This window comes from Anthonomus grandis, chromosome 2 (assembly GCF_022605725.1).
Source record: "Anthonomus grandis grandis chromosome 2, icAntGran1.3, whole genome shotgun sequence".
Lineage (NCBI taxonomy): Eukaryota > Metazoa > Arthropoda > Insecta > Coleoptera > Curculionidae > Anthonomus > Anthonomus grandis.
In genome coordinates, this window is record NC_065547.1 from 47,538,691 (window position 1) to 47,565,243 (window position 26,553).

Consider the following 26,553-nt stretch of genomic DNA (forward strand, 5'->3'; position numbering starts at 1 on the left):
TGTCTGTTAAATTTAAAGGAAAACATTGATAATCACACTTTGTAAAATAAAGTTCATGGGTATTACACAAGAACCAATGAAGATATAATAGCTATCAACTACACAATAATATATAGAAACAGGTTTTCTCTATCGGTTGCACCTGAAAGAAATTTGATTTATGTTGGAAACCTAAATCCTGATTGAAAATATGATCAAGGCATGTTTGGAGTAAAATGATGTGGAGATCTGCGACAAACTTGATACAAAACACAAACATATTGCTTCGTTTAAAATTGGTGTGCTAATAAGGGAAGCTTTAGAAAACAGAATTTTCACGGAAGAGCTCAACACAGCCAAACCAATTAGGCTCTTAGTGCCTATTATCAAAATAGCAACAATAAGCTTCTTGATGTTAGGACCTGTGCAGTGGTAAATGATTTTGATATATATATTTTTTTTACTGAAACATGGCTGAGAAATGATGTAGCAGATAGAGAAATTGAACTTCATAATTTCACTTTATACAGGTGTGACCATTCAAGTGCAAACACTCCTCGTAGAGGGGGTGTAATGATTGCTACAAAGAATCATCCTTCATGTACACATTGAATAGGTATTTGTCATGATTACTATTCATCAGTATATAGGCTCTTGGTTGGCTGCATATACAGTGTGGCTCTTAATTGTCCTCCCCCCTCTTATCTTTTGAACGCGTTTATATAATATATTATACAAATTTGAAATTTAGCACACATCATTACTAACCTAAATATTACTTCTTGGTCCGTAGCTCATTTTGCGAAACTTTAAATTAAATTGAAAGGGGGATGCGATACATTGTTTCTAAGCTCCCACTGAATGCTTTATGTTCCCAGAATATTTAGTCATTACTTTGACCCATAGCAAAATTACAGCCTTTCAAAATTTTATTTTTCCCATTTTTTATTTCATTTAAAATAATTAAACTTTAGGTAACACGAAAATGTCATTTTTGTCAAATTTCACTACAAAAGATGTTGAAAATGTGGGCCATTAACTTCAAGACAGTAAAATAATCCATTGGAGAACTCTTCACGTACATTTTGTGGCAAGTGGCAACACCAATATTGCGACATGCATCAATTCTTTGACATAGATCGAAGATGGCTGGGTGAAGTAGACTTTTTGTTTCGAGTAGCCCCAAAAAAAAAAAGTCCAGAGGTGTAAGATCGGGCGATCTGGCTGGCCATTCGGTAGACCCTCGACGACCAATCACCAAAAAATAGGGCACACAGAACTATTAAAGTGACTAACTCTGGCGAATACTATACAGTATTCTCTGAATTGAGAAAATCATGAAAATACTTATCATGCACATAATATCTCAGATGTTCAGGTTCTGATAGTAGAGCTTTCTGGACATTAATTTTCCCCTATCTATTGCAATACACTCTGTACTCCTCAGTCCTATAACTATCTAAAAACCACCAATCTTGGCTTATTATATATTTCCAATATAGATGTGTTTAATGCAATATCGCATGTGCACTATAAGTTGGTGGCTTGACCGGATGGCATTCCACCTTGTTTTAATAAGAATTGCCAGTGTATTCTATCTAGTTTGCAATCTAAAATATTTAATATATCCTTGTCCACAGGTGTGTTTCCTGATATTTGGAAGGTAACTTATTATATTTATTTATTTATTTACGGAATCCATTTACAAAAATGTTACATAGCATACCCATACAAACATATATATTCAGATACAAAATCATCTATAAATCAAGGAAAGGTGTAGATGAGTTAATTAATTAATGCCGCTATGAAATAATATTCTTTAACTGCCCCTTAAAAGATGTAACCCTAGAGTCAAAAAAGCTTATCTGTCCTGACAGACCATTAGCACTTCGTGTAATTGGCTCATTAATACCATAATTGGTACGGTGGAATTCTGGTTGTCTATTCAATCTGGAAGGCACCCTAAGTTAAAAAAGAGACAATAACTCGGGACAATCTATAGTAGCATTTAAAACCTTATGCATAAAACATAAGTCGAGTTATGTTCTTCGTGACTCTAATGTGGGTAAGTTCAGGTTATTCCTGACAGTAATACTCCTGTCTCCTGTAACCACATCTAAAAGCAGCCACCCTTAAAAATTTATTTTGAGTTTTTTCAATCTGCTCAATGTAGCAGTTATATGACGGGGACCACACAATTGAGCCATACTCCAAGATGGGCCTAACTAGAGAGCAATAAAGTAATCTAAAGGTTGCATCTGGATTTTCGTCAGGGATAGCACATCTTAAATGTGGTGTACCTCAAGGGTCAGTGTTGGGTCCTATTTTGTTTTTATTATACGTTAATGACTTGAGCTCTCTATCACTGCATGGACTAATGGTTCAGTTTGCCGATGATACTACAATTCTGTGGCATAACAAAGATCAAAAAGTAGTCAGATCTCTCATAGTAGAGGACCTTCACAAAATTAAAGAGTGGTGCATCTGCAATCAGCTTGTATTCAATGTTGATAAGACTTTTGTTCTGGGCTTTAAGTGTAATGTAGAGGGTTTTTTGTTTGATGAACAGAGCCCACTACATGGTAGGGATTATTGTCGATTTCTCGGCCTCTTCATTGATGAGAGTTTAAGGTTTGACAACCACGTTTTGGGCCTCGCTGCTAAACTTTCTTCTGGTTGTTTTGCAGTCAGGGTTGCCAGGCATGAGCTGGGGGGGTTGTTTGCTCGTTCAGTTTATTTCGCCTTAATAGACTCTCATATCCGTTATGGGTTGCCATTTTGGGGATTGTGCTCCAAGGGACTCCTTAACATGATTTTTACTATTCAGAAAAAAGCATTAAGGTATCTGTGTGGTGTTGGTCTGAGAGTCTCTTGTAAACCTCTTTTTGTAGCTGAAAGAATTTTAACAGTTTTCTCACTCTTTATATTGGAAACTGCAACACTCATACATAAGTCCGTAAGTCCACCATCCTGTACCAGTCATAATACTCGTCAAGTGGGCAACTTATCTCTTCCAATCCCCACCTCCTCACTTACGAGAAATTCTCTTATATTTATTAGTCGTAAAATATTTAATCATGTTCCTTTTTCGATTAGGACTGTTACAGACCTTAAAAAGTTTAGGAGAGAACTAAAGAAATTAATCTTACCAAAAGCTTACTACAGCATTGAAGAGTATTTTAACGATTCATTTTAATATTTAAAATTATTTGGTTTTGTCTTGTTTATATAAAATATGCTTCTATGTACAATCAAAATCGATTCTGTATTCTGTTTTTGTCCTGTATAACCAAATAAATACTTGTATTATAAATTCTAGGATTAGGAAGCTTTTAGCATAAGTTTGTAAACTTGGCAAATAAAGTATATTTTGACTTTGACTTTGACTAAAAGTAAACAAAGACAAATCAGTTGTAGACCGTTGGATAAAACCCAGCATTTTCATTGCCCTACCAGTCACCTGATTGATGTGACTTTTAAAAGACAACCTGCAGTCAATATTTATTCCTCTTAAGTCAGGAACCTCTGTTTTGACACCAATTGCTACATTATTTATTTTATAAAGAAAAGCAATAGGGTTTCTTTGCTTAGAAAAAGTAATCTTATGGCACTTATTGGATATTAAGGGACATTCTATTCAAGTGGCACCAATCAAAGAACAAATTAAGGTCTTTTTGCAGGAGCACAGCATCGGAAAGGGATGTGATAGGCCTAAATAGCTTCACATCATCGGCAAACATTAGTACACGACAATTTTCAAGTTTCCAAACTAAATCAATCAAAAAGAGGCAGAACAAAACAGGGCCTGAGTGAGAGCCCTGTGGCACCCCAGATGGCACCAAAATTTCAGAGGAACATGTACCTCCAAGATTAACAATCTGGGTTCTACCTCTGATGAGTCCCGAGATCCACTGAAGAAGAGGCCCCACAATACCTAAAGCCTTAAGCTTCTGCAAGAGTACCCCATGGTTAACCCTATCAAAAGCCTTGGAAAAATCTGTATATATTGAGTCAACCTGAAGTCCCTTCTCCAAGCTGCGGTAGAGGTAGTTGACGTACAGCACCAAATTAGCATCAGTAGATCTGCCTTTTATAAATCCAAATTGCTCAGGATTAAATAAAGATTTAAAACTCCAGGCAATCCTATGACTCACCAGGCAGTCAAGCAGCTTGGCAACTCAGATTGGTTACACACAGCTCGATAATTGGAAATTTCATTTCTACTACCAGATTTAAAAATGGGTTTTAAAAAACTTCTCTTCCAGAGAGTGGGATAAGGACCAGTACCTAGAGATTTGTTAAAAATGAACAGTATTGGTTTTGTAAGAACACAAACACATTTCTTTAGGAAGAATGCCGGAATCCCATCTGGTCCAGAGCAGAGCTTATTCTTAGAGGAAGTAATAACCTCATAAACATCCTGCGTTGACAGAGTTAAATTGCTCAGACGACTTGATTTATCAAAATCAAAAGATGGTATGTCATTGACTTGCTCATCCGAATAGACCGATGAAAAGTATTCTGCAAACATATCTGCAGTATCCGAGATATTCCTACTAATCCTGTTATTGTATGTCATTCTGGAGGGAAGGCTAAAACCAGTTCTTTTATTTCGAATATATGACCAGAAGTACCTCGGATTGCTAGCGAGATTCATTTCCACCTTATTAATATATTGTTGATAGCACAACTCTCTTAAGTACTCACATTGATGTCTCAAAAAATACAAATTCATCATATTCCTGCTGTTGACCACTAATTTTAAACTTTTTGTGAATTTGTTTCTTTCTTATGATCAAACTGCGAAGCTCTGAAGAAAACCAACATGGAAAAGAAGAACTTTTGTACCTCTTTAGAGGAATAAACCTTTCCATTGAGGAGTAAATCACATTATAGAAAATTGAAACTATGACATCAAAAGGTGTCTCTCCCAAAAACAATTGATTCCAGTCTATCCCAGCAAGACAATCGTTAATTGCTCCCTTACCAAAATCATAAAAATATTCCTCATATATCATATCATCAGAATTTTCTGCACAACAAAGGTCAAAACTAATTGCTGTATGGTGCAAGCTATATTCTCAAAAATCTTGTCTATTGCACGTTTGACACTAATTAAATACTTATTACTTCTATACATAAGGGTGGAGATTAAACAAATATGGAGCATAATAGGGGTGTGTCTAAGTTTTTATCTTTGGCAAAATTTTTGAACAAATTGTTCACCAGAAAATGTACCGGCTTTTAGGAATATGTCAAACATGGATTTATTCCTGGTCGCTCTACTGTTACCAACGTAGATCTTGGTAAAGGCCTTAAAGAGACGATGTCAGGTAGATGCCGTATATACGGATTTCTCCAAGACTTTTGACAGGGTGAATCACCGATTGCTTTTGGGTAAACTTGGAAGCTTGGGAGTTCATGGACCTCTTCTTCAATGGATTCGTTGTTACCTTTCCAATCGTATTTAAAAAGTGATGATTTGAGTAAAATTCTCAAATCTTCAAGTCAAAGTTTGAGTTGCATCTGGAGTCCCCCAGGGCGCTTATTTGTCATCTTTTCTTTTTAATTGTTTTGTAAATGACATGAGAGAATTGTATATTTGCAAGCCAGTTTATTACGAGTTACTTAGTTTGACTTGCATATGCTATAAAGCTTCTTGGTTTTGTTAATGGTCTTCAGACATGGTCTCTAAGCTATGAGGTCTATAAAATCTCGTTCTGTTTTCTATAAAATTGTAAATTTCTTGATCTCTCTGTACCTCAAAGGGAGCTTCGCGTTCACTCTCTTTTTAATGAGTCACATTTCAGAACAAACTGCATTTAATTCCCCATTAGCCAGAATGTGTAGAGAAGTGAATCATTGACGTTTTTAAACTTACCTTAAATTCATTTAAGAATAAAGTCAAATGATTTTTAAATAGTCAGACAACAGTTTTTGTTATCTTTATATTATGTCATCAAGTCCGTGATTGTTTCAGATTTTTTATATTGTCAGAAGTTAAATATTTTTACATAGAAATGGTTGTATCCCCATTAATAAACTAAAGATATGAAAACTATTTTGTAAATATTCCTAAACATAAATAACTGTCCTACATTCTATGGACACCAAAATAAAAAATACAGAAATAAAACGAGCGCCCCAAAAAAAAATTATCACCAGCAGTCGTTCAATGAATTATTTTCAAAATATTCGGTGAGATCATGACGTGTTTACGATAACGTGGGAGGCAACGACTCTTGCAACATTTTTTGATGCCCAAGGAAACCGGTTAAATCAATCCTACATTCTTGTAAATATCATCCAACGTTTGTTAATTAAATAAATTATGTCACGTATTTATTTAGCCACCAAACAAAATTTTGACAAAATTAGTAATGATTTAATAATGTCGCTAATTCGATTTACAGTATTTATTTATGTTGGGCAGAATAATAAATAATCACCTAAGCTGATAAAGTCATGTATTTATATAAGTGACAATGAAAAAGCCGTAAACGTAATAATTCAAGAGTTCTTGAGCTGCCACCATAATGTGGGTTAAATCAATATGCTAACCTACTAACTGACGAAGGCAAGGTCATGTGATACACACACGTTTTACTTCTTTTACTAATAGTTTGTTTGAATGTAACGTCTATTTTATTTTTAGTTTATGGTGCTTTGAACTAGGGGATACCGAAGGGTGAACAGTAAATTATACTCAATTACGGGGGTCCTGCAAAAAGCAGTTGTCATAAATGTTTTTTCTATTATGTCATCGGTAAAAATAACTTTATTCAAGTTAAAAATATAGTTGACGTTAGATTTATTAAATTTGGCAAATTTTAGTTATCTTGTTTAATGAATTTATATTTAGGTTGTTCTTGTTTTTTTATTGGGTATTAATAATAGTATTTCAGTGTAACTCTTAATTTTAGTTGAAGTCAAAGTCATCGTTAATCAAAGTCAAATTATATGCTTTAATATCTGAATAATACAAAATCTGTATGGTCAAAAACCTCAAGCAATTACACCTAATGAGTTAGTCCAATATTGAAATTGAAGTGGAAATAGTTAAATAACTTAACAAACAAATAAAGTTGCTTAAGTGGGCCAGAATATATCATTGATGTTAGGGACATAAAACCTAGAGTTCAGTATGCTCTAAAATTAATATGACAGCTATTTACATTATCTCAGATAATGATCAAAGAACAACTTGTCTGAGAAATATTTAACAATTATATAGTAAAGTTTCTCAATTAAAATGTTCCTAACTTCATTTTTACAATATTTAAAAAATTAAGAACTAATCAATATTATTGGTCAAAACACTATATTAAAGCATATAAAGGACAAAGGGAGAAACAGGATGAAAATTACATTGTTCAGTGGTACATAGAAGGGAGTATTTAACATATAGACCAACATACTTTTTTTAAGTTGATTATTCAATTCATTATTATCTCTAGTCAGGTTTTTAAAGATTAAAACCGTCTGTTATCTAGGGGGGAAAAGTGAGTTTTCCATCGAGTCTCCATACTGAAAAAAATATTGTTGATTTTACACCTACTTGTAATAAGATGTCACAGAGAGTTTAAAGGATAGTTTTGTGTGAATTAATCATAAATTGTGAAGTACAGTAGCTTACATTTAAATGAAACACTTGTTCATCGTTTTCTTACAACTCTAAGAAGTTTGATTTCTTTTTGTGATAATTTATCAAAGAAAACATATTTTTAGCTATACGTAGTACAGCAGATACCCCTAGTTATTTTGATCTACTAAATTTGTTCATGTATGAAATTATTTGATACTGAACCCTTTGGCTTTGAATGATAATCCCATTAGAATATTTGAAACAGCTCTGGAGTTATTTAGTACGAAAGTGGAATTTTTGCAATGAAAGTTGGTACCGGACAGGGCTTAACCAAAAGTGCTTTATCTTAATTAACTTTTGGCCCTAGAGACGTATTTTAATTATGAAGCTCATCCTCAAGGATTCCCTTATATTGTCCTAAAAATGATAAAAAATTTTCCAAAGGTTTTAAAGTAGTCTCCATATACATTTTTTATAAATGTTATACTTAAATTTCCTATTTTAGCGTCACTAGGGTCCATCCTACATAAATGCGACTATAAGTCGGGATTCTCTTGATTTACAAAAATTTTTCATATATGAACTGATTCGTTAAGAAATGCTTTAGCTTTGAGTGGAACTCGTCATGGAATGTCTGGAATAATTTTTTATCTGGATTGGAAGTTCAGTTTTTGTGGGAAAAAGTTGCTACCAGAGAGTTTCAGTAAAAAGTGTCTCCATATAAGTTTTTTCGATCATTATTTTTAAAGTTCACGTTTTACCCTCACTAGGGTCCATCTTACTCAAATGTGACTATAACTAAGAAATTTCTTGATCTACAAAAATTCTTCGTATATAAAATTATTCGCTAAAAAACGCTTCAGCTTTGAGTGAAATCCACAATGGAATGCCTGGAATATCTTTTGAGTTATCTCGATTGGAAGTTGATTTTTTGTGAAAAAACTTGTTGCCATATAGGGCTTAACCAAAAGTGCGTTAGCTTATTCAATTTTGAACCTAGAAGCATATTTTATGCATAAAATTGATGTTTAAGAATCTCTCTATACTGTCCCTAAAAATTTATAAAAATTCCTTAAAAAGTTTTTGAGTTTGAGTAAAAAGTGTCTCCATATAAGTTTTTTCAACCATTATTTTAAAAGCTTACATTCTATCCTCACTAGGGTCCAACTTACGCAAATGTGAGTATAACTCAGGAATTTCTTGATCTACAAAAATTCTTCATATATAAAATTATTCGCTAAAAAACGCTTCAGCTTTGAGTGAAATCCACAATGGAATGCCTGGAATATCTTTTGAATTATTTGGTTTGGAAGTTCAGTTTTTGTGGAAAAAAGTTGCCACCAGAGAGGGTTTAACCAAAAGTGCTTTAGCTTATTCAATTTTGAACCTAGAAGCATATATTATGCTTGAAATGTATCCCTAAGAATCCCTCTATAATGTCCTAAGAAAATTATAAACATTTGTTAAAAGGTTTTTTAGTTTCAGTCAAAAGTGTCTTCATATAAGTTTTTTCAACCATTATTTTAAAAGCTTACATTCTATCCTCACTAGGGTCTATCTTACTCAAATGTGAGTATAACTCAGGAATTTCTTGATCTACAAAAATTCTTCATACATAAAATTATTCGCTAAAAAACGCTTCAGCTTTGAGTGAAATCCACAATGAAATGCCTGGAATATCTTTTGAGTTATCTGGATTGGAAGTTGATTTTTTGTGGAAAAAAGCTTCTACTAAAGAGGGCTTAACCAAAAGTGCTCTAGCTTATTCAATTTTGGACGTGTAAGCATATATTATGAAGGGAATGTCTTTTTAACGGTCCTTCTATACTGTCCTAAAAAAATTATAAAAATTCCTTAAAAGTGTTTTTTCAACTATTATTTTTAAAGTTCACATTTTAGCCTCATTAGGGCCCATCCCACGCAAATGTGACTATAGCTCAGGAATCTCTTGAGCTACAAATATTCTTCATATATGAAATTATTCGTTAACAAACGCTAAGATTATTGAGAGTCACATTTTTTATTATTAAATTCCGCTGATTTAAATATTAGTTCTGCTATAAAATTCTTATATTTTTGCCTAGGAATTTAGATATTTTTTGACTATTATGAGTTACTTAGATTAAATTTACTGTGGTATAGAGTACTGTAAGTTCAATCCAAATCAGTTACGGTTTTTCTATTAAATTTTGTTGCCACTCACTTTGAAATCATTAGCAAATAAAAGGGGTAAAAAACGTTGAGGAACACTTGAAAATTCTTATCCTAGTATTCAACCTAAAACCACTGATTCCACCACTGAAACTCCACAATATTTTGCCTCTCTGACAAGTAGGACATCAACAACATAATTAGAACAGTTGCTACATTCATTCGTTGAAGAACATTGGTTATGACGGTGTGTTTAACTTTGTCAAAAGCTTTTTTGAAGTCCGTGAATATAACATCGACTTGCGACCCTTTGTCGGCCTTTTTCTAGGGAATTATCGATACTGTAGTTGCTCAGATATATGATGTCTGAAAACCCTGTAGCATGGAATACCAATCCTATTCCCATTTGTATTTTAATAAATATGTCATCTCTTAATTTTTTATAGGTGTACCAGCAACAACTGACAGAGACTCGCACCCGTCGTCAAATCGAAATTAGCGAAATCGATGGTCAATTGGCGGAACAATATGAGGCCAAACTGCAACAGGCTCTGCAAGACCTTAGAGACCAATACGAGTCTCAGATGGCCAATAATAGGGCCGAAATCGAGATGCTTTACGAGAACAAAATTAAGGTTGGTAACAACGGATCGCTGAATTTATTTATTTATAGTAAACATAATATGAATAATGTTAAAAGGAAGATTATTATGGAAAACATCTAAAAAAAGACGGAATAATCAATTAAAAGCTTTAAAAGCATTGAAAAGTAATTATTTTTTTGCGTTTTACTACCATTTTTAATATAATAATCAATTTTCTTGAAATATTTGAATTTCAATATTTTATTCTGTACATGTTTAACTGTGTATTTTTTATAGACAGCATACTCCAATAAATCGCTAATTTAAGAGATTTGTAATTGCCTTAGGCAAGGATCTCGAAAAATCCCATTCGAATATTTTTAATTGGTACTTCATTAACATGATTATTGAAACTTAACTTCAAAAAAAAATTATACCTATTTTCATACAGTTTGAAAAATACACTATGATCTATTCTTCAAAAGAATATTACCGCATTATGTTTTCACGTTTATGTTAAGACTATACATTTGTTTTTATTTATTTTAAGTAAAAAAGTCTTTTCAACTAAGCTATTTAGATCTAATTGTTATAAGCTTCACAATCCTTGTAACTAACTTTACTATTATAATATAAATAATTATTTTATTTCAAAAATAATTAAGTAACAGTTTTATGTAGATAGGTGCAAATCAATTATAAAAAAAATGTGTGTGCACTTCTGACTTCTCTGTACTGATGAAAATCCGATAGCAGGGATTTGTATGAATTGTTTATTTAATAAAAATCTTGTATTTATTTTGTGATTAACCATCTTTTTTTTGATATTTTATTATTACACAATGGTCTAATGACATCAATCTTATATACAGAATAAGATGCTGAAGCTTAAGAGATCAGCATCTTATTATTGTTAATCCTTATGCAATTTTAAGAAGAAAAGTTCAAATAAAGCTGACCGAAACTCCATAAGTTTTGGGCTACAGAGTGTTTAAAGTTATTAGCCTTAGAACCAAATTTAGAATTCTAGAATTAGAGTTGTTATACTGTAATGATAAAATAATGTACAGGGTGGCCATTTTATTAGAGGTCTTTACCTTCTCTCAGAATCTACAGGGTGTGCAAAAAAGTTTCTTACAGAAGTGTTTTCATTTTAAGCGAATTTTTAAAATATCTAAGTTTCATCAATACAGGGTGTTCCAGAAGTGCTGCACCGACAAGAATTTTAAATGGGACACCCCTTATATCTTTATATTTTTAAGTTCCTTGGGAGAAATAAAGGTAACTTTCATAAGAACTACCTATCCGAATTTTGTGTAATTTAGGCAGAAATTACGGTTTTGTATTTTTTTTTTTTGAGTAAATTTATCTCCTCAGCATACAATGTTTTGTGATGCTGCTAATTAAGACTTTAATAAAATTCTTACCACGACTTAAAAAGTATACCTCCTATTGATCGACTGTGATCGGGTATTTTAAGTTTATGCAGGGTATCTCAGGTAATAAGATATATTTTTAAATTTTCAATTCGCAATAAGTAATTTTTTTTTTATGGAATACCCTGTATTTTACATAATATTTATATATACAGGGTGTTTCCTAACTATGGTACGAAATTTTTTTATTTATTTGTTACGAAATTATCCTTGGACGACAACATGAAATAAAAACCAATTTCGACCTTAAAGTACATGAGCAAAATGTCCACCCTCCAATGCACGACTTTTTGGTCTCTTGTGTCTTGTTTACTATGATAATAAACATTCAACTTCTACGATTTTTATTATCAGATTTTTGAAATACAACAAAATAACAAATACATTGCTTCTTATGACAAATAATTGGCAAGTCCATTCAAGTACCTCCTTTGTACCTACCTGCTTTGGAGACCAGCTGACAGTGATAGAATTGCTATAAGTAAAATTCAGCTGTCAATTAGCAGTGATTCATTATTCCATCATGAATAATTTTACTAACCATGAAATGACCGAGATGCACTTTATTTATGGATTACCAAATGGAAATGCGGAAGAAGCACGAAAAATTTACCAGGACAGATATCCTAACAGAGTAATTCCATGTGCAAAAACATTTAGAAAACTACATGCAAGATTATGTGAAACTGGGAGTTTTAATAAAAATATGGGTGGTGGAAGACCAGAAACTATAACAACGCCTGAACTGGAAGAAGCTATACTTGATGCGATAGAAGAAGATCCTTCCAATAGTATCAGGAAGATTGCACTGTCAGTTCAAAAACCGTTTGGAAAGTTCTAAAAAGAAACCTCCTGCATCCATATCACATACAGCGTGTACAAGCTCTACTGCCTCGGGATTTTCATCCAAGATTAAGTTTTGTAGGTGGTTGATTCATACGATGGCACACAATAATAATTTCCTACCAAATATTTTATTTACGGACGAGGCAAATTTTTCAAGAGATGCTACTATGAACTTCCACAATGATCATTTTTGGGCCGACGAAAATTCCCACGTTATTAGAGAAACTCATTTTCAGCAACAATTTTCGCTGAACGTTTGGATAGGAATTATTGATGACTTCCTAATTGGCCCATTTTTTTTACCGGCAAAATTAACAGGTGAATCCTACACGGATTTCTTGCAACACCATTTACCCACTTTATTAGAAGAAGTACCCCTACAAGTAAGAGTCAACATGTGGTTTATGCACGACGGGGCTCCAGCTCATTTCAGTGTTCTTGCTCGTCAGCATCTCGTCGTCATCTACCCTAATTGCTGGATTGGACGTGCAGGACCTCAAAATTGGCCGGCTCGCATTCCTGATATTAATCCCCTGGATTACTATTTATGGGGCCATCTGAAGGCTCTTGTTTATAACTCCTGTTCTAGATGTGACTGACTTGAGGAATCCGATAATTGTCAATTGCAATATCATAAGGGATACTCCAGGTATTTTTGAGGGTGTCAGACACTCAATGACAAATCGTTTGCAGTCGTGTATTTTATCAGAAGGTGGGCATTTTGCTCATTTACTTTAAGGTCGAAATTGTTTATCGAATTAATTGGTTTTTATTTCATGTTGTCGTCCATGGATAATTTTTAGAATAAGTTAAAGATACTTTAATTTTTTTTTCTTGCTTAAATCCAAAAATAAATAAAAAGCTGCAAAACAATTAATTATTGGCCTTGTTTTTTTCTCAACAATAAGCATGTGGTGCCCACTGACACGCCACTGGACCTAATAATTTCAATCTAGTTACAGCTAAATAAGCGTCTTCAAATAACTGCACCAAATTTCAACCAAATCGGTTTAAGGATAGTTTTTAGTATTTTTAAAATACCGTTATTTTTTTGAACCTTCATCGCCCTGTATCTCAGAAACAAAGCAACTCCCAACATACGTTCATAGGAACTTTTTTCATAAAACGACCTAACGATTTACCCTGTATAGTTTCGTACCGTAGTTAGGAAACACCCTGTATATATCCATACCGAAATCTAATAGAAAATATTTAGAATTTTATTGGAGTGATATAATTTCAACTCTCTACAAGAATAATGTTTTTTGAACAAATTCGGCTAATTTAGTACCTCACCATAGTAGGTTGTGAAATAAATTTATTTTAATTTTTAAAAATAACAGGCTTAAAGAAACAGCAATATAACGAACGCTAACTAAAGACTAAAGTAAGTTTTCAATGCATTTTGAATAATACACGTAGTATTAACAACTTCTGAATGTTCTAAAGCATTGGATACAAAATCTGTTTGATTTAAGTAGGTTACAACCAATATTTCTAATATTGCACATCATTTAGCATAGTAAACCTTTGCTTTTATATAGTGTCCGTTAATGTTTCCCACAGGAAGAAATCTAACGGAGTAAGATCTGGACTTCGGACTGGCCAAGGGATTGTTTCATTTTGTCCTATCCAACGGTTGTACTGTTGGTTTAGGAAGTTACTTATATTGTGACTCCTGTGTTATAGAGCACCATCTTGTTGTCGCGTTAAAATTCATCGCGTTGGTAGGCCGGTATTTAATTTTCTATTCGCGGCCCAACTAGCAATTTTAGTTACGGCTACAACATTGTTTGACTATATTACTTTATTCAAGTAATAAATCGGTAACTGGTACCAAAAAAAATATCTTATAAGTTTAAATAACTGCCAAGTAAAAAATAGTAGTAAGAAATACGTAATATTAACTGAATACTTGACTATATAGTAATTATTACTTTGCGGTAACTCTAATGGTAGCTGATACCGCTTAGCGACCTGACCTAATTACCTTTACAATGTCGTTACTACAAATTCGAAAATATTGGTCGGTGGGACGATTAAATGGGAACTTTTAAGTAAGCGCGATTACAAAGTTAAATTTCAAGTTCTTGCGACTACATAGGAACATCAAAATATTACCACGCAGTAATACACTTTGAAGTAATATTATCAGTAACAAGACCGAAATAGTTACCCTTATTTCTTCTTTAAAGTAATATTTACCACCTTGGCTATTAAAGCAAATTACTTGTAAGTAATTATTTCTACTATGCAGTAAAATATACTTTATAGTAGCATTTTTTTGAAATAATTTACTTATTCCTAAGTCATTTTTACTTTGAAGTAACAAAAGAAACTTCTTGGTAACTCTAACAACAATTCGCCATATTTTTTTTAATTATTTGACTCCATTTTGTGAAAAAGTATTGCACGATTTTATGAATTTGTTAAAATCGGAATACTTTTACATTTTATGCAATTTTTATTAAATTATAGACTTCTTATATTCATAGGAGTAGAGAGGAGTGAAAAAATTTTTCTACCTTCTTTAAACAATTAAATTTAAATATTTAGACTTGGTATATTTTTTTGTTAAAAGTAATTATTTTAATGAGGTGTTCTTTATTTTCGTCCTATGTTTAACAGTAAAATTTGCTTCGTTTACATTTTTCCACTCCGGTAAGCGATAATATCAGCTATGTTAAATACAATATGAAGTAGATTAACCCCGATACAACGCCATCACTTAGAATAAAGACGGACATATAAAATTATTTGCGTTGACAAAGAAAGAGAATCAAAATATTTGCATAATATTGTCTCAGTAACTTCTTAGTAACTAGCACTGCACAATTACTACTTTATGACATCCCGAAAACCACTATGGGACGTTAAAAAGAAGTTCCCGGGACGATAGAATTACGTATTTGCTACAGCAAAATCATTCCCAATTTTGGTAAAAAAGTGGTAACAGAACGGTGCCTAAACGGTTCCCGCGACTAGTAACCACAATTCTAAAGTATTCTTTATAGTCGCGATTACGTAGCTGTTGCCAAAAATGCTAGTTGGGGGTTGTAGTTCATTCCTTACCATATCTAAATATCTTCTTGAATTTTAATTTTCATGAAAGAAAATTGATCCTATAATTTTTGATCGCTAAATTCCGCACCACACCTTTACGGATCGTCTTTTATGGTTTTTCACTTCCAAAATCTTTTTCCAAAAGTTTCACAATGGTTCTTCTCCAATAGGATTTTTATAAAACTTTATTAGACCATTTTTATTGCTGTTCTGATGTTGGGTCTTCTGGTTCTTCCTGCTGATTAACGATTTTCTAGTAAATAATCCTGCTTCTCTTAGACGTCTTTGGATGGTCTTCAGTAACAATAACAACAGGAAATTCATTGAAAATTTTAGTTGACTTAAGAGTTTTATTTTTATTAGTACGACGATTAGTAATTCTTATGTGAGTTTCTCTATGTCCAATCTCAAAATATTTGGATTCTTACTACTAAATAAACAACTGAAAGGAATGTGAAAGGCGATTGAAAAACACCGTTGTTAAGAGCGATAATTAGGAAATGGTAATTTAAATACTGATGGTTTTTACATTTTAATAGAAGGAATTTTAAAAAGTTTCTCTACTTTTAACCGATAGTATATCAATTACTGTCAGTATTGTTGTAATCTGATTATGTCTGATGTAAAAATACTCGTTATCGTGATTTTTAGAATCTACAAGCTGCCGCTAATAGGCATTCACAAACGGCCGCTAACGCAATCGACGAGGCTCGTCAAGTACGTACTCGAATCGATACGTTGACCAGCAGAGTGAGCCAACTGGAAAATGAAAATGCCGCTCTCGTCGCCAGAGCTCGAGATTTGGAGAAATTATTGGAGGTACGGTAAATAAAATGCTTAGTTATTTTTTTCTCATTTTCTCTATAATGAAGATGCACCGCTAATTGCTAAATTTGTGATATTTTAGAATGCACGTCTACGACACGCCGAAGATTTGGCAGCGTTGGAAAATGACTTGGCACGGTTGAGAGACGAAATGTCCAACCAGTTGCAAGAGTACCAAGATCTGATGGATATCAAGGTGTCCCTTGATCTAGAAATCGCCGCGTACAGGAAACTGCTCGAGTCTGAGGAGGCCAGATTAAAGATCACCCCTGGCGGTAAGAGATACTTTTGCGTTTTTCTGTTCTGGTCAAAAAATGTATTTATAGTTCGTTAGATGGGAGCTTACTCTTTACTTTCTATCTTCCTTTTTTTCCAGATTTCAATTATTTTTAACAATTCAAAAGTTATTGTTTTTAATGTAATTATCATTTGCTTCTTTAATTCATTGCCATAAAACTTTGCCTAATTTTTACCAAAAGAGTGCTACATCAAGGGTGTTATAATTCCTAAATAATTCTCTAGAAAAATAAAACACGAATACTGATATTTGCAGATTCGCGCGAGGTATCTCACAGTAGTACCCGCAGTTCCTCACAACGTCACACCCCGAGCCGATTGGGCGCTAAACGTAAGCGCACCTTGATGGAGGAAAGTCACGAATCGAGCGTTTCCGATTACAGCGTCACCGGTTCCTGTAAGGGAGATATCGAGATCATCGATGCCGATCCGGAAGGAAAATTCGTCAAGTTGTTGAACAAGAGTAATCAGGAGGTTGCCATTGGTATGTACATGTGTTTTTTTCTACTCTTAATATTTTTTATGACTAGCTTTATAAATGTGTCAACATATTATACATAGTGTCCCAGAAAATGTGGAAAATCTCTCGGATTCAGGTAGAAAATAAAAAAATTATATGGAACTTTCCTTTAGGCCCTCCCTACGAGGATGCGGTCTCTTAAAGACGCCGCTTGAAATCGGTTTTTCTTGAATAACATTTGAAGTACTTAGAGTACCCTTTCTTTTGTTTAAGGTTCAAACTATCCATATCTATTATTTCAGAATCTTTATCATACAGGTTGCTAATGTACAACCTAGTCCGCCCCTGATAAAATAAACAAGGTAAATGTGTTTTGAGGACTCTGTTTTAGGGTTCTTAGTAGTGTTGATAACATACATTTTTTTTGTTAAATTATACCAAGTATTTAAAAAAATATTCAAGAAAAACCGATTTCCAGCGGCGTATTTTGGTAGGGACGGTCTATAGGAATTTTTTTATAGGAAAGTTCCTATTTGTACCTGAATTCGAGATATTTTTCACATTTTCGCAGACTGTATAAGTATTTTTGAAATCAGCAGTAATTTTCATTTAAATATGCAGGATATCCTGTTAAAGATTTACCAAATTTACAAATATTCAGAATATTTCTGATTTATCGTATATTCTCTTATAATCCTAGGGAAAACGTCCAGTATATTAACAATAAACTAATAAATAGACAGTGTCCCGAATTTCAGTGTCTAAACACCATTTAGAAGATTTTCTTTATAAATATAATCAAGAAAACCCGAATTATCGCTAAAATTAATAATAATTAATTAAAAAACTTTAGCGGGTTTTAAGAAAAGGGCTTATTTGTTTAAAATTGACGAGGAATTTATTTTTTTAACAAAAAAGTAAGAAACTACACTGATAAAAAACTTATGAACATTTTAAACCATTAGACGTGCAGTGTGAAGTATGAATATAAGTAAGAATATATGTATTTTACTGTTTCTGTACAACAAAGTGTTTTATTATTTGTTTCTATTGTAGGTGGTTGGCAAATAATCCGTAGAGCTGGTTCGGAAGAAACGAAATTCAAGTTCAATCGATCAATGAAAGTCGAGGCGAAAGGCACCGTGACCATCTGGTCCGCCGATCTGAATAAGGACCACGAACCGCCGCATAATCTCGTCATGAAGAGCCAAAAATGGGTGGTCGGTGATAATATGACCACCACGTTATTGAACCTTGACGGAGAGGAGGTTGCTGTCTCTGAACGGTAAGCTTGTTTCTATTTTTATTTAGAATTTAATGCGAAAATGAAAATTCTTAGGATATGAGCGGCTATAACCGACAAGGCTTTCATATCTGATGTAATAGCAACCAAATTGGAAGTTGGTTTCAATTTGGTTCAAAAAGTTGCGAATGACGATTGGTTGCAATATACGAGGTGTGCCCTGACTCTGTTACTTCTCGGCTTGTGAGATCTTTTAATTTAGAAACATAATAATGAATCATATTATGCCTTTTAATCAGTTTAAAGATTCTTTTAAGGGTTTTATTATATGCTCACGTCCTGGCGTTTTATTATACTGTATTGATACGCAATACCAGTGAGTATTGCGTAACGACTAGTTATTTGAATAGCATCGCTTCGATCGTATATTTGAACTTCCACAGGCTTTGACACATAATATAGTGCGGGACGTTACGTATGTATGTCGTTGAATCGTATTATTAAAATTATATTAACATTGCACCTATAAATACTTAAATTATTAAATGATTTAATAGCCTTGCTTCATACAAAAACATAACAATATATAAGGGACATAAAATTCTCAGAAATGGACATAAAAAAATGTCGTAGAAATACACAATATTAACTGAAAATCTACGTATTTATTTATGTCTATTTCTAAGATGATTTTTTATTGAGTTATGTCTTTATATCGCAGAAAGTCAATGTGTGATTTGAAAGAACTTGTCGTTTCTTTGGTTACAGTCACTGATGACATAATAACAGAAATTGACAAAAAAAATTTCAACGGCACTGGTCCTGGTGGATTTCTCGAAGGCTTTTGATACATGATTTTTAAGGGTGAATTTAAAATAGGTTTTTTTTACTTACAAATTCTCATTTTAAAAAGTCGTCTTAGGAGTCTATTTTTGGCCCACTACTTTTTAATGTTTACTCTTCTGATTTACTGTATTTTGCAGATGACACTCAAATTTATTTTCATTTTCACCATGTGATTACCTAAATGCGTCTTTATTAATTAATAAAGATATACATTTTATTAAACAATTAGCCTCAAAGCACATTCTTAAACTTAACCCTATTAAAAATGTTTGGCCCCTCAACGGATTTCTTAATATTAATTTGAATATTTTACTGGATACGGTTAATCTTCCTAAGGGGGATTGTGACAAGAATTGGTTATAGATACTGAGTTGAGATTTCGCTTTAGAAATTCGATATAGTAATCTTTTTTCTTGTTCAACTGCTATGATTTTATCTATGGCTCACCTTTGGATTTGATCATTTAGACCTCTGTTAAATATACGAACTGCCTCAACGTGAGTGACTTTATTGATAGCCTGAGAAACCTCTGGATCTTGATCCTGTTCGGTTTCTGAATCATTAGACACTGCAGTAGAATTCTCCCCGTTCGAAGTCTTGCCCTGGATCAATTTCTTCCAATAAATTGAGGTTACTCTCCACAATGCTATTCAGGCTTAGCAATTCTTGACGAGGAGTCTCCAACCTCAATACACCGATTTAAACGCCGCACATGATTTCGGCGCACTACACTAAAAATTTGATTCTCGTTTTGAATGATTTCAAATGCTGCTGTTATTCGTGCAATTAAGTCTAGCACTGATTCTACTAGAGTTTCGTAGACTAAAGACTTTACATGTCCCTACAAGAAAAAATCGAGCGACGTTAAATCGGGTGACCTAGGAGGCCAAGAAACTGCTCCACCTCTGGCAATCCAACGGTGCTCAAACCGCTGAGCCAAATACTCGCGTTCTTGTACAGCAAAGTGAGCCGGCGCTCCATCGTGCTAAAACCATATTTGCTGTCTAACGTTTAGTGGAACATTTTCAAGGAGTTCTGGGAGAACTTCCTCCAAGAAACGCACATAAATAGGTCCTGTTAACCGTTCCGGTAAAAGGTATGGCCGAATTAAATAATCATCAACAATGCCTGCCCATACGTTGACAGACCAACGATTCTGATGTTTTCTTGGAAAAATTGCATAAGGATTTTCTTCGTCCCAAACATGGCTATTCCTACTATTAAAAATACCGTCTCTTGTGAAAGAGGCTTCATCGGTCCACAAAACATATCGTAAAAAATTTGGTTGTGCAATGATGTGATCCAGAAGCCATCGACAAAATTGAACTCTAGGATGATAATGGGCTGCAGTCATACCTTGAACTTTCTGGAAGTGGTAAGGATGGAGTTGTTGCTCGTGTAGTACCCGCCGGACAGAAGCATTACTCGTATTCATATTCTTAGCGACGTCACGTGTGCTATTTGATGGTTCATCGGCAACTCGCTGAAGCACCTCTTCTTCAAATTCGATCGTTCTTACGGTTCGAGCAACGCCAGTATCATGCATCTTGGTCTTAAACATGCCTGTCTCAGCGAGCTGCCGATGAACGACAATAAACTTTTTGTATCCAGGATGCTGTCGTTCGGGATAACGTTCATGATACAACCGCGATGCTGCTCGTGCATTGCAGTTTGTTGCTCCGTATGCCAAATGCATATCCGCCAATTCTTGATCGGTAAAGTTTTCTATTAGCAATAAATGTTTAAAAATTGTAAGCTATAACATTTTTAAACATGACATTGATAAGCGTTGATTTTAAACAATTGTTGTTATGGTATCATGTACAAAAGGTAAAAATAAATGCAGTAGATCCTATTTAGGTAACTAATGTTTTTTATAAATTTTAACGCGTCTTAGGGCCGTAGTGGCATATTGACGCATTTCCGGACATGGGTTCCTATACTCAAATGGATTCTTCTGTTGCACTGAACAACCCCCAGAAGTTCGATCCCATAGTTCTGAAACACCCTGTATATTGATTTCTCCTAAATGCGATAAAATATTAAAAAAAAATATATATGCGTAGCTTTGGGCATTCCTCGTATGTGGCAAAGAAGGGATATTTTACTTTGATCGGATTCTATAGGAGCTTTTGTTGTTCTAGGTCCAATATTTTTGGTTCATTTTTGGCGTCAAGATACCGTCGTTATTAAATAAGGTAAAATAATAGAATAGTTCCATCAAGCACAGATCAAAAAATATCCTTTCTTAACTGCTTCACCAATCTCACCTTTAATAAATCATTAACTTTAACGCAATTTCTACTAACCTCTCTATTAACTCGGTATTTTTTTTTACAGAAATTCGAGGGTGTTATAACAAATGTTTTATTATTTATGCAACTTGTTTTATAATCATGCCAAACTGAAAATGTGTATTTTCTGTTAATTGGAACCACAACAGGTCTTCCATTATTGATCACTACTTGGTCCATATTCCCAACGGTCCTATTTTTTTTTAATTTTAAAAAGATATGATATATGAATTATAGCAATAACATTTTGACTTATCTGACCGTGGAATTGTACCAGTCTTCATCCAATTAATCGATATGTTAACCGGAAACATATATTCCGATTTTTTATATTTGATTGTAGCTTCTTAAGTTCTCACCTATCTATCTATATTAAGGCTTTTGTACCATTAGGATGGAATTTAGTTATTTATTTTAATTAGTTTTATTGTTGTAGATTCGATTTGGCATTTTCCATCAAGTCAACTTCACTTGACAATGAATTTCGTTTTATTTAAGTTTTGCTCAGATATATCCATAATTATTCGGAATATCACATTTTGGAACTCATTAATAGTCATGGGTCATGCTAAATCCAAATATTTCCATAATTACTCGAAAAATTTAAATTTTGGGTCTCATTTATGGTCTTTGTCGTACATTCGACCAAAACCAAGTTCACTTGACAATAAAAATTTGGTTTGGGTTTTCCTTGGATATTGGATGGGTCGAAACTGTGATACGTCAGAAGGTTTTAACTGTTTAGGAACCGGTATTATAATTGATTTCTTCCAAAGTGAAGGATATTGATTATTAGATGAACATTTATTCATAATGTCAGTAATATGAGGTAGAAGGTGAGGAGATATGAAAGAGAGAATTTTAATATTTATACAATCAATACCTGTAGCTTGAGTTTTAATTTTGGACATGATTCTAACCACTGTCACTGGTCGAAAATTAAATTTAGCTTTAACGAAAGGTCATTGTCATCGTATAGGTCTGAAATAAAGTCTGGTTCGGGTACACAATTGGTGATACTGTCCATAAAATATTCCATCAAAATTATTAACATGACTTGCCGAAACTGTATCCAGGTTCATCCGTTTTAAAACTCTCCAAAATTCTTTGTGATTTGACTGAAATTTTAAATTCAAAAAAGCTTTTTTTCATTCCTTATGGCATTTGTGGTAAAGTTTCTAAGTTCTTTATATTCGTTTCTAGAGCTCTCTGTTTTTAATTTTTTATACTTATATAGTGCCTTCTTGCGAATCTTTATTAGTAACTTTATGTTATTCGTCATCCACGGAACAGGTGCTTTAGTGAACCTTAATTTGTCAAAGTTATAATAGTTATAATGCTCAATAACTTCCTACTAACTTTGAAAAGCCCAATTATTACATTAAACACTTTAAATTAATACAAGATTTCTTTTCTAGGGTAAAAAGGCAACTGTCCAGCTCACACTTGAGACACCGTGAAATGGCGGGGGGGTTTATAGCCAATGAGGAGCTCCACCACCAAGTGGGAGACCCCCAAGGGGACGAAAAATGCCGACTCATGTGAAATTAAGTTAATTTTTTTAACATACGTAAAGCTTAAAACAGTAAATGGGTGTTTTTAAGGCTAAAAGTTATTTTTTTAAAAAAAACGTCCTTTTTGCCTTAAAAACTCCCGAGGTTATTACAGTTGCTGGAATATTATTATACAAAGGGTCGTTACTTTTTTTTACAGGCATTTTTAAAAATGCATTTCCTTTATACATGTTTCCTGAAGAGGTGAGCGGATTGCTTTAAATTCTTAATATAATTCGGAGGCTTTCTGTAATATTGGCTTTAAAATTGTCACCTCATATACATAGATGCAACTTAGTTGCATAAATTGTGTTTGTCAAAAATTAGCTTAAAAAAATGTATTTTGGATTTATCAAATGGGTTTTGTAGTTTGTTAGATCTATAGATACTACAGGTTTGCTATCAGGCTAGTTTTTGCCAAATAATTTTATTTTTTCTACTTAAATAACTGTTTAGTAATGTAGCGGTTTATATCGGACAAAATTCATAAAGTTTTGAAAATTGGTAGTTTCAAATCGGCATTTTTATATATTAGTCATTCTTATACAATCCTTTATATGAAATTTCAAGCCTTTATGAATGTTATACAATTTTAACTGGTATATTACTAAATTATAATATGATCTTTTCAAGCAAATCCGTGAATCAGAGTTTACTTTAATCAAGACTTTTTATATATTTTTATTTTATATAAGTATTAATTAATAAGTAATCGGTTGTAGAATTTTTTAGTTTATAGCTGTTCGAAATGTATTGTTCTTTTTATAATAAAACATCGATATTTTGTACTTTATTAATCATCAATCACGGAGTACATTTTGGGCATGCAGTTCACAAATTTAAACGGTGGTTAAGGAAAAGTAAGTTAGTAGTTTTTTCTGTATTTTCTCTTTGTGTTCAAATAAATTTAATGTAAGTATATGTATTAGTTTTTATTTATATGGTGCCTTGATAAGTGATACACTTCCTATGGCAAAAAAATTTGTTCGACTTAAGATTGTTCCCTTTTTTTATTAATATTGGTATTAATCGGAAACTCTTAGATTTAACGTCTTGTTTGTAGAAATAAATATATATCCACTAAAAAAAAACATACATTAGTTTTACGTTTTCGTATTTGTGTACCTCCCATGTATTTAGGTGTTTTACACATTGTAACAAGGATGAATAAATAAAATCTTATATTTTCACCATAAAAGGATTTTTTTTCCATATTAATCCAAAAACCCTCTAATTCGGGGTCTTACTATTGTAACTATAAAGGTTCGTTTAGTATTGTGCTTATGGCGATTGTAAATGCAAATTATCATTTCATGATGATCGATGTCGGAGCAAATGGCCGAGTGTCAGATGGTGGATTGTTGAAGAATACGTTATTTTCGCGCAGGTTGTCTGAGAATCGGCTGAATATGCCAGATTCTCGACAGTTACCAGGTACTAATAAAAAATTTCCGTATATGTTCGTTGGTGATGAGGCTTTCCAACTGCTTCCTAATTTTATGAAGCCCTATAATAGAGCTGTTTTAACAGATGAGAAAAGGATCTTCAATTACAGATTATCCCGAGCATGCAGGATAGTCGATAATGTGTTTGGAATACTTACAAAGATATTCAAGGTATTCTAAAATAACATTAAATTTCAACCACATAAAGCTAGAAAAATTGTTATGGCATGTTGCCATTTGCACAATTACTTGTGCTTAAGAAATAGAAGGAACTATTTGCAACCACATGATGTTGATAATGCAAATTCTTCTACCGGTAGTGTGGAACCTGCTTCATGGACACAAGGAACTCAACTATTGCTACAACTTCAAAGAACCAAAGGTAACTTAACAGTTGAAGCCAAGAAAATAAGGGATAACTTTTGCGAATTTTTCAATACCTCTGGGTCAATCCCATGGCAACAAAATTGTTTGAATAATTGAAATAATTTAATTAAACTTATCAACCTTTATATAATGACACCCTATATATAATTATAATGTATAATAATAGATATATATGTAATAAAAAAAACTCTTACCTCTGAAGTTATTGTTGATGCAATTTCAATTTGATCTTTTATAAATAAAAGGTCGTTGTAATACCACAGCTATGGTTCAGGAACATCATCCGCTGACGCCCCAGACACTTCTTTTGCTTCAATTGCCTTGTATTCCCTGTTAAAATTAGTTCTCAAAGTATTAATTTTTGAACAGTGAAGTCCGGTTTTAACGCTTTTAAAACACCCACAATTTTTTCAAACGCCGCGCTTTTTTTATTTCTATTAAAGTAGCTCTTGCTTTTCACTTTCCACAGCTCTGGGGAATCTCGATATAAATCTATTAACAAGCTTGTAAACTCACGTTCCGATTTTGTTTCGTTGTTGTCGGCCGGCGAAGAGTCATCCATAATTGCGTCTGAGCGTCTGACTGTGGGAAAAGTTGATCAAAACGCTCCTAAACGGTCAAGCGTCCTCTTCAATCATTTGCGTCAATCAAACTTTTCATCAATAACCATCAATGATTGACTCAATCGACAAACGGGTTTCTAGACGATCAATCATGCTTAATTCAATCAATTGGCGCAATCGTTTGATCAAAATGATTGACCGTTTAGGGCCTACTTAAGTAACTCATTGGCAATTGAGATGACTCAATTTGTTCATAAATCAAATAAAATATTACAAATTGTAAAAACTACTTACGAAGTTACGAGAGGCCATTCAACCACTAACAAGCATCCTATCTTTGATAAGAAATAATAATTTATATTATAGGCAGCAATAATAATTACCTGCAGCAGCCATAACATTCAGAAACTGCTTAAAATACATAATATTGAACAAAAAAATGAGACTCTATATTACAAAATCCATTTCTAGTTACCCCACTGGTAGAAAATGATGATAAAACGTGAAACCTCCTTCAGCACAGTATATTGTAAACAATAGTAAAAATACAAAAGTGTTGATAACGTTGATAGTATTTTAATGAAAAACCTCGGTGAATTTTAATAACAATCGAAGGCAACATACCATAGGCAAATATGTTGTGTATTGTTTTTTTGAACGGTATCGTTGCTTTGACAATGTCTTAATCGCTGATGATGGCCTACGGCCGAAAGCGCTAGGCAGCATTTTTTTAATTAATTTTTTAATACGTAGAATACAAGTAGTGTTTTTAGTACTATTTTCTAATAACATTCGTGGGCTTGTAACTTTGAAATAAATAAAGTTTTGCGTTTTTTTTTTTACTTAAGTGTACTTTACGCTCCCAAAATATGAACATAACGATACTGGACACCTTTTATAATAGTGAATTAATCTTAAGATACTAAGAAGTATTTTTGGGAGAATAAATTTTAACAAAAATAATACCATATGTAAACTTTTTAGCCTGTACTA

The 26,553-nt window shown here is 33.1% G+C and overlaps 1 protein-coding gene across 2 annotated transcripts in view; it reads left to right on the forward strand.

Moving 5' to 3' along the window:
- LOC126750112 (lamin Dm0-like) overlaps positions 1-24,086 on the forward strand; it is a 35,769-nt gene extending 11,683 nt beyond the window's left edge. Inside the window, exons 3-9 of one of the 2 annotated variants that reach the window (XM_050459621.1) lie at positions 10,165-10,353; positions 16,299-16,466; positions 16,555-16,747; positions 17,026-17,253; positions 18,286-18,514; positions 21,463-21,516; positions 23,031-24,086. In XM_050459621.1, the coding sequence (XP_050315578.1) occupies positions 10,165-10,353; positions 16,299-16,466; positions 16,555-16,747; positions 17,026-17,253; positions 18,286-18,514; positions 21,463-21,511 (1,056 nt within the window). In that variant the 3' untranslated portion in view covers positions 21,512-21,516; positions 23,031-24,086. The remainder of the gene's footprint in view (positions 1-10,164; positions 10,354-16,298; positions 16,467-16,554; positions 16,748-17,025; positions 17,254-18,285; positions 18,515-21,462; positions 21,517-23,030) is intronic. The other variant, XM_050459620.1, reaches the window with a different exon arrangement.
- Positions 24,087-26,553: the final 2,467 nt, after the last annotated feature.